At 34.9% G+C, this 10210-nt stretch overlaps 1 protein-coding gene across 2 annotated transcripts; it reads left to right on the top strand.

Annotated features, from left to right (window-relative positions):
- The first annotated feature begins 3619 nt into the window (after positions 1 to 3619).
- On the top strand, positions 3620 to 9706 carry LOC109053390 (chemokine-like receptor 1). 2 transcript variants are annotated; one of them, XM_042750899.1, is made up of 3 exons: positions 3717 to 3855; positions 4550 to 4637; positions 8330 to 9706. In XM_042750899.1, exon 3 carries the CDS (start codon positions 8340 to 8342, stop codon positions 9342 to 9344), a length of 1005 nt encoding a protein of 334 aa, XP_042606833.1. In that variant the 5' UTR covers positions 3717 to 3855; positions 4550 to 4637; positions 8330 to 8339; the 3' UTR covers positions 9345 to 9706. The 2 variants fall into 2 exon arrangements, with proteins under 2 accessions (XP_042606828.1, XP_042606833.1); XM_042750894.1 differs by lacking the exon at positions 4550 to 4637 and having other exon boundaries at positions 3620 to 3855.
- Positions 9707 to 10210: the final 504 nt, after the last annotated feature.

The raw sequence follows: 10210 nt of genomic DNA, 5'->3' as shown, positions 1-10210 counted from the left end.
AGAAATACATGCTGGTTTTGTCTCTGGGCCGTGCAGAGACCTTTGGAGGGGAGGGGCAGGTGCTCAAAGTATAAAAGGGGCACATGGAACACAGCTTTAAATAGGGCGGGGCTCCTTGCTGACCTTGCTGAGACATGTTTTGAAAAATATGCTTCTGCAGTGACACAGTTTTTAAAAAGAATAACAGAACAGAAAAGACCATTTTAAGTTTAAAAGTTAAAGAATTTTTTGGTCCCACTTTATATTGTGTCCCTAATACCGGTGTACTTACATAGTAACTAGTTATGTACGTAGTATGTAAACACAGGTACATAGTATCTACAGCTCTAATGTTTGTGTAACTAACTACACATATGTAACAGCCCACTGGATGGTATGTGTAAGTACAAATGTGTAACAGGTCATTGGTAAAAACACTTTTTGGTAATGAAAGTACAAATGTGTAACAGAACTAACAGCACTTTTTGGTAAATAAAGTGTAACACTATATATTAGATTGATCATATAATTACTCTGATGTTACACAGCAGTGGAAATATAGTACGGCCAGTATTTTAGGATTTATTTTTGTTTTTTTGTTGGTTTTTAGACTTTATATTAAGTGGACAGTTCCTGAGGAGTTACCATGTTAGTACACTGGTATTACAGTGGTGCACCAACTCCAACTCGAGATCAAACTCCTCCCACTTTACATATCCCTAAACCCATCTCCACCCCCTGGATCCCATTTCCACCACTAAACCTACCTATCTACACCGCCTAGATCAAATGGTTCCAAGTACTCTTATACATGAAGTGAAAAAAGTGTTGTCACCAATATCCTGTTACACATTTGTACTTACACAAACCATCCTGAGTGTTGTTACATGTGTGTAGTTACAGAAATATACAACTGTAGATACTATGTACCAATGTGTACTTACACTGTAGTTACATACTATGTACACATGTAGTTACAGTTAAGTACACAGGTATTAGGGACCAGTGTTGGGCAGTAATACATTACTTAGTAACGTATTACTGTAATTTGATAACTTTTTTAGTAACGGAGTAATCTAACATGTTATAATTTTCAAAATAGTAATTAGAGCACAGAGGTCTCTATACGTTACTGCCGCATTACATTGCTGACAGAATGCAGTGTTTTATAATCTAGAGACTGTAAAAAGGATGTAGCACACACACTGCTGAGTCAAGTGCCAGTAGATTAGAAACCTGCTCCCGCAAGACCCGACGCAACAGAGTGTGGCGCGGGACTTTGGTAAAAAAAAAAAAAAAAAAAAAAAAAAAAAAAAAAAAAACTTGTAAGTGCGACTCGTGTGCGGGAGGCAGGAGAGTGTGGTGATTTACGGGACTCCCGCAAAATAGAAATATTTAAAGATAAATATCTAAAACAAATAAATTGTTATTCATCTATTGCACAAAAGCAACATTAACTAATATAAAATATAAACGATTAACAGGTGCAAGTGCAGAGTTTCTATTTAGGCTATAACACGTGTTTGCAACATTGAGGAATGCAGTGCTGAAATTTGCTTGCTCACGAATCCTCTCATTATAACACATGAATTGTAAAAATTATGAAAGATTCATTATGCATATATTTATTGTGTTATAACAGAGATTTATAACACGCAGCAGCCGCTTGCTTTAGTTAACGGTGTTCTGTGAATGTTGTTGCTTTAATAACAAATATTTATCGGGAGCATGAATGCTGGGATTTCATAAATTTAATGGAGGAGAAAAAAAAGTAATGTAACTAGTAATGTAACTAATTACTAATTACTTTTGCAATAAAGTAATCAGAACAGTAATGTGATTACTTTTGACAGACATAATCAGTAATCAGTAATTTGATTACATTTTCAGAGTAACTTGCCCAACACTGTTAGGGACACAATATAAATTTGGACCAGTTTTTTTCTTTGCACCTCTTAATAACTCTGAAATTAGAAATTGAATTATATTAATACTATTATTATTTAGTTTACAGGGTATGGTGGTTTTGCTATTGTAAACACTATTGCTGTTGTAGAAAAAATATTTCTGTCTTATTTAAAATAGAATTCTATTTAAATACTGTTCTGAATTTATTCATTTTTTGAATGATAACAATAATAAATCCAGGATGATCCCTCACGTTCAGACACCTTGGGTGCTTCTCAATATCCCTCCTCGTCTGTGTTCCACTCCGCTTTGAGGCTACGTTCACACTGTCAGTTTTTGAGATTGACAACCGCATTTAGCTACTTACAGGTGTAAGTCCCTTTTTCCCTTGATGCCCAAAGTGCCCTTTTTAGAGTGTATACACAATGTAAATAATATATTGATTGCGCAGTGTAGAGAGAGTTATTGGTCATAACAGAACTTTATGTGAATGCAATTTTAAGGTCCACAAATTGGTCCAATGGAGGTATCCAGATGTGGCTGAAGGTTTCTTGCGAGTTCGGACTTTTCAGCGTGCAAAGTTATTCAATTTAAATTCAATTCTAATCTGACTCCATTTTAATATGACCTCTAATTTAGATTGTCATATTAATTGGTTGCTAGACCATTTCTAATTATTATTATTCTGACATTTGATTATTCTATTTATTCTTTAATATTATTGTACTTTTTCTACTCAGATGTCATGACCACTACTATAGATATAAGCCAGCCAACATTACTTTCCCTGATAGTAGTTTTGGTATGGTCATGCCATGGTTTCCCCATGTACACTTAGCTAGAGTAATAATGCAATAAACAGAGGTTAGGGTCACCCTATTTAGGTTGGTCGAACAGCATCCAGGTGACCTAAACTGAAATTCCCTATAAGCCCTTACAATCTAAGTACACTTGAACTAATACCAAGTGTTAGCCGGATCTCTAAAGATACAGTTGGTGTGCCCTACGCTCCATTTCATTTGAAGTTTAGCCTGTTACTAACCTGACACAGGAAATGCGGTAACAAGGATACAGCGAGAGTCAATAATTACAGAGTAAAACAGAATAGAATTATTATGCCAGTTACATAGGCAATTCAAAGATATCAAATCAGTAAAAGATTTCAAAGATTAATCTAATAGTAAGATGCATACCTGGCATTTAGAAAAATACATAGTATGAAGTGTGTGGACATACTTCGTGCTAAGGGCTCATTCTGGCTTCAGAATCACCCTGATAAGCACTTAACTCAGATAAGTACCTATTAAATAATAAAATAAATACAGAAGGCTGACTATAATCAGCTTGTTTCTATTTAATGGGATAATACTCTTCACCTGAATTAAAAAAAAGCCCTTCTGGTCTTCAGTAATGCTATGACAAAGTCTGAGTATGCGCACGCAATCTCAGAGTGAGAGCAGAGCCAATTCATCAGAGGAGTTTTGTGTGCTCGAAGGAAATCTGCTTGTGAGTGGCGCATTACATTACTGCATTCTCGATATTTGTCATTAAGATAACTCTATAGAAACCACCTAAAAAAGTATATAGAAGTATAAGTATTCTAAGTACTGTATATAGAAGAGAAGAAAGTCGCCCTAGGTAGCCTCTTTTATTGCCCATGCCAGGGTCCGCCACTGCCAGATGCAGTGAGGAATGTATTAAAAACAAGTCAACCCCAATCTGGTAGTCGGTGCCACCCCTCGCCTCCATGTACCGCCCCTGGTTGTGTAACAACATTATTCTGATAGGAACTGGACTGCTTAAAATTCTGGAATACATCCAGAATAAATGTTCCGCAGCTCAAATTGCAGCTGACGAAAACAAACATGTGCTTCAGGAAAAAGCTTTTAACTTTCACATTCAGTATACCGTTCTCACAGATAGACACACGTTTCTGTTTTTCTTCACTCTGCTCGTTTGCTGCCTAAGGTAAGAACATTTTGTACAAAGTATGCAGGAAGCAAAGCATTTGAACTACATTAAGGGATTTTGGTGAAAATTTAAGATCTTTTCTGCAAGACATGCAGATTTAAGTAAATCATGTGTGCAAAAATAAGAATTTTTTTTTTTAATGCAGTGTTGTTTCGCAGATGGTGCTGTTTTTTGTACTCTAATTTTGCACCCTAATTCTGGTAGCCTAATGCTTTGTTTGTTTTGGAGATTAATTTTTCATTCTTAATATTAAAATTAATTAATTAATAAATAATTAAGTCACCAAAGTTTTAGTTACTATTAAGTATCTAATGTTTTGCATTGATTATAAAGGTTCATCACCGACAATAGTGTCAGATTTCAATGTCATTGACTGTAAGATAAGAAGTCTGTTATATAAGATGTTTATGCTTTAGGATAGAATAGAACAAAAGAGACACTCAAAAATAAACATTCTGTCATTTCTTCCCTAAGCTTGGTGGTTATTTTTCTCTTGGATAAAAAAGACATTTGAAGAATCATCCCACAGCTCTTTTCCATTAAAAAAAGTTCATAATGTCAATTCTGTAAAGCTTTTTGTCTGCACTATTCCTTTAAGGATAATATTCTATTCAGTGTCCAGGAAGGGGTGGGATTTATAGTATAATGTAGGTGATGAGCAATGTTCCCTCTAATTGTATTTTTCTTGCAGAGCCAAACTTTTCTCTACTGGGCAGACATTTCTACCACCTGAGCACAAACAATTCTTACACCAGACCTGTACATTGCACACACAAAAAGTTTGTAACTTTTTTCATTTGAATGTGCTATTTATATTTGATTTGACCCTTGATGTAACTTAGTGAACCACATTTTACATTACCTGAGAAAATATTTTTAACAGTGCTGTTACCAAGGACACAATTTCTAATAAAGGGGTCATATGATGCGATTTCAATTTTTACTTTCTCTTTGGAGTGTTACAAGCTCTTGGCGCATAAAGAAGATCTGTAAAGATGCAAAGACTAAAGCCTCAAATCCAAAGAGATATTATTTATAAAAGTTATAAGAGTCAACCACGCCTACCTAAAACGGCTTATTCAAACACCACCCCCACATGTCTACGTCAAGATGTGGGAAGATTTGTTTCTTTGTTCTTTTTTAGCAAGGCCATATGACCCCAGCAGCACAGTTAAATTCTTTATTTATAAGGACTGGTCTCGCGAGAACGTGATGGTATCCTTTGCAAAACATTTTAAAGTGTTAACATTAGAGCGTAACAATTAATAATTTTAAAGGTCTCAATTCAAACACCCACACCATCTTATTCCTGAATGACAAAGATTCAGTTATGTCTATTATGACTTTCACATCGCGAGTGTCAGTGGAGCATGAGAAGCACCGTTTTGTCTCTGCCATGTTTAATGCATCATTCACGCTGCTGCTGATCCAGAAAGAGCAAGTCTTTTCAACCACACATCATTATTTTCTGTGTTACAGACATTTAAGCAACAAGTACTGGGATAAAAGTTTACAGTTTGGGTAAAACACTTCTCTACAGTAGCGATCAAAACGAAAGTATCTTAACACTTGTATGTATTGTAACGCTTATCCTTTTCCACCAGGTGGCGACAACTGCCCGTTTTTAAAAACGTATTTACATTTATGCATTTAGCAGACACTTTTATCCAAAGCGACTTACAGTGCAGTCAGGCTAACATTTTTTTTTTTTTACCTAATCTGTGTTCCCTGGGAATCAAACCCACAACCTTTTGTGCTGCTAACGCAATGCGCTACCACTGAACCACAGGAACACTATAAATTTGTCATTGAATCGTTTCATTCGGGAGATTCCAGTCGTGAAACAAGTCTAGGAATTGGGACAGTTGACTCCATTTTGTAAATTTAAATTTTTCAAATGAATATATATCAAAAAAAAAAAATAAAAAAAAAAACTTAAGCAATGAACGATTTGTCAGAACCACTAGTAAATTTTTTGTTTAGACTCTATATGTTTTTTCTTCAGAATCGTGAGAAATCGTGACCTCCAATTCATATGATTCATGATTCATTTATCCAGGAACTGCAGCTCTAGTTTATATTGCTGCATATAATTTAATTAAAGTAAAGTTTAATTTCATAAAGCAAGTTGATTTCAAAATTGACCTACATTTTTTTGCATTTGTGTTTTTCCACTATAAAAACTATTTTTCCCCTTTTTTTCTTCATTGGAATTTCTGTAAATCTCAATCGTCTCGTGAACCAGTCTCGTGTCTCGTCTCGCACACCCCTTATAATGTTATATTAGCCTATTACATATGCTATTCTAATATGATAAGTGCAGCAGATATTGCTCATGAATTCCCTTTTTGAGGTAAAATTATTATTAAGTTTATAATATAATGTATATAAAAACAAAATAAAGCATTTAAACTGAGATCTGTGGTCAAATATTTTTCTAAAAAACCTGAACATTTTAATTCTTATTTGTTATCGAAACAGTAGATTTTGCACACTTCTACACTTGTGTGGACTGTAAATGTCTCGGAGTTTTGTTGCCGGTTTTATCACATATCATCCGCTATTTCCACCACTTAACCAAGCCACTTTTGATTAAAACGATGACGTTTTATTTCACCCATTGCATTTGCTACCGTGTTGAGCTATTTTCCTCCGAAACCATTAAAGTATTCGATTTATACAGCGACTGATTTGGCGCACATAATCATTCTCTTTCAATGAAAATTACGAGAATTCAATCAAATGCTTTCCCAACTCATTTTTGCGCGTCCTGTGTGCGGGGGCATATTATTACTTCTGCGTGGCCGCGCACGCGCGCAGCTTTGAGGGAACATTCGTGATGAGTAATAATATAATATATATGTAGCTATATTTATAATATATATATTTTTACAACAGAGCTGGGTAGTAACTGGGTAGTAATCTGGATTACGTAATCAGATTCCAAAAAATAAGTACTTGGAATTAGATTAAATTATATTTTAAAATACTCGTAATCAGACTACAGTTAGGCTACTTTTTTATGGATTACCTGATTACATATTATTCACACAATAGCATTAAATTATTCATAATTTATCAATTCTCCTAATTCATCTTTTTCATCTTTTAATGTGTTTCTTTCTCAAATATCCTATCCCGTATATTCACTCAGAAAGTCTTTCCAGTTTTGTGGGCGTTCACATAAACACCAGTCATAGGTCAGGTGGTTATACAGCATTTGACCACTAGATTTACAAAAATCATTTCAAGTGTTTCAACATCGCATCAAATACTGATGAACACAATATTTATCTGAATTATCACTCAGTAGGTTATTTAACCATCTTTTTCAGTGTCTTTGGAAGGCATTTGTCTTTCAAAAACACATTAAAATGCACAATTTCACAGTTTTTCCCCCTTATTTACATAATGCAGGCATTCCCAATTTATTTTTTTTTTTTTGGTTATCTGAACATCTTTCATCTAATATATTTACTTAAAGTACCCCTGAGATTTAAAATTAAATATTTATTATTAAGTATCACATTTGCATGTTTAGGGTTCTCTGATGTTGGTTAATGGTCACATGACATGCAGGAAAAATAGGTTAATTAATTTTATTAGGAAGAGTGTTTATTTCTTTTTAGTTTTTTTAGCATTTTAAAATGATTTTTATTTTTTTTTTTTTTTTGAATGGAATATATTTTATTTCTTTTTGTAATTTTATATCAATATGGTACAAGAGTATCCTATGAATCAACATGATAAGTGAGTAAGGTCAAAAGTAATCTAAAAGTAATCTGATTATATTACCTGACATGTGTAATGTAATGGATATTACGTTACAAACTACAATTTTTGTCATGTAATTTGGAATCAGTAACGGATTACAATTTTCAAGTAATCTACCCAGCTCTGTATATATAGCCTATATTTATACATATACAGATATACAGTGGTGGCCAAAATTATTAGAACACTAGTATTTTCACCAGCTGCCATACTTTTAAGTCAGTTATTTTTATCTTTTGTTGTAGTGTGTCAATACAGAAAAATGTAGGTCTCTTGAAGTATCCTGGAGACGTTGCCTTCTGGATTTAGTCTTTCTCAGTTTGTTCTGTTTCTTCATGTCATTCCAGACAGACTGGATGATGGTGAGATCAGATCTCTGAGTGGAGCACTGGCTGCTGTTAGACTACTTGTGCAAACAAAACTCTCACTGGATTATTACAATTAATGGGAAAATGAATGTTTGGACATGTAAACATCTTTCCTAATGACACGAGATAGAAATAACTGACTTAAACCATTTTTTAGCATGTAAAATTCTAGTGTTCTAATAATTTTGGCCATGATTGTTTTCTATAACTCCTACACACACACACACACACACACACACACATATACATATATGCATATTATGGACATATGAACACTTCCTGGGCTGTGTATTATTCACAGTAAAATAATTCATATCTTTTTGTTTCAGGCTTTACAAAATGTCTGAAGAAGTTGACTATGATACAATCATTGAAGAACTTAAAAGCATACCAACAAAAAATGTATCAGAAAATACAACCAAGCAGTACCAACAAGAGATCAGGATGACCTATTTAATTACATATTCTATTGTCCTCATCCTTGGTGTCACCCTCAACTTCATCGTCATTGTCATCAGCTGCCTGAAAAAAAAGGATTCTCCAAAGGTTGCCACTTGGATTATGGCGTTGGCTTTAACACACTTAGTCTCCAGTATATCTATTGTTTTTCAGCTCCTATATGCTTACTATAACTTCAAATGGAATTACGGAAGTGCAAGCTGCAAGCTGTCATCCTATATCAGCTACGGCAGTATGTTCTCCACGGCAGTCATGCTGAGTCTCTGGAGCATTAGTTCTACTTTTTCAAAAGTCGAGTGCATGAAAAAGTGCAAGAATTGTAACATGATTCTCATTTCATTTTCCTGGACCATTTCAGCAATCTTGGCATGTCCTTCGCTGTTGTCCAGAGAGGTCCGAAATGATCAGTGCATTGATGATTATGACTTGGATAAAACAAAAACAACTCAAGATGGCATTACAAGGCTGAAGGCTGTTGTTGTCATGCGATTTCTCATCGGACTTCTCGTGCCAGCTTTGATAATATTTCTAAGCTCTTTGACATCAGCTCATAGAAACTGTCAAGACTGTAAGAAACAGGCACGGATAATCTGTGCTATAAAGATTGCCTACTTTGTGTTCTGTGGCCCTCAAATCTTCATGACCATGCTTCAAGCCACTCTAAATGACAGCTTGGGTCCAAATATGTTGAAATATGGACTTCCAGCAGTTACTGCACTGGCCATAGCCCACTGTTTTACCAACCCACTCATCTATCTGTCATTGGGATGCAGCATTAAAATGAATTGGATGGCGCATGACCCAGATCATGTAATGGAGGATTATCAGGGGATCATGTTGCAAATGAGACAGAAGGTCTGTCTGTGTGGAGGTTTTCATAAGTGAATTGGAGAATAAGAGTGAGAGAGTTTCCCCTATGATGGACTGGTCATCCGTCCAGTGTTTCCTCCGCCCATGCCCTGGGAGATGCTGGGATAGGCTCCAGCATCCCTGCGACCCAACAGAGGATGAGTAAGAATGGATTGATGACCCAGATCACAACAATGAACAGCACATCCACAAAAATGCATGGTAGTAATTTCTGTATGCAAACTGAAAAGTCCAAACTCTCAAAACTAAGAGTATTCTGAATATTGGTCCTGTTTGGTCCAGTTTCATGCTTTGCTTCAAGTTATATACTGCTTTAGTTGAAAAACTGCATCACATGTATACATTTACCAAACTCATAACCTTCACATTGCTAGAATATACAGCTAACAGAAACACTATTACCCCACCATATATAACCTGCTGTATAAGAATATCAGCCTCATATAGAGGACCATTTGAAGCCAGTTTTTTATTGATGGTATGTCGTAATATTGTTGCTGTTTTGTCTTAATACCATAATGTTTCCTTTATTATAACAATATCAACCTTATATAGAGGACCAACTGTAGCCATTTTTTTATTTATGGTGTGTCGTTATATTTTTTCTGTTTTGTCATAATACTATAATGTTTCATTTATTATAAATTTAAGAATGTGTAAGTATATGTTTTAGGTCTATATATGGTTACATACAGATTAATATATTTTCATATGTTATTTTTTTTACAAACACTACAACCAGGAATTATGATCATATTAGCCCGGTTCTGTCAGTACTGCACTGCCTCCCTGTTAAACATTGTACATTTTAAAATCCCGCTGATTACTTTACAAGCCCTGAAAGGTCTTATCTCATTACAGTCCTTCATGTCTGCTGCAAT

This window comes from Cyprinus carpio, chromosome A5 (genome assembly GCF_018340385.1).
Source record: "Cyprinus carpio isolate SPL01 chromosome A5, ASM1834038v1, whole genome shotgun sequence".
In the NCBI taxonomy this organism is placed as follows: domain Eukaryota; kingdom Metazoa; phylum Chordata; class Actinopteri; order Cypriniformes; family Cyprinidae; genus Cyprinus; species Cyprinus carpio.
The sequence above is the reverse complement of the archived record's forward strand: the minus strand, read 5'-3'. Positions and strand labels throughout refer to the sequence as shown.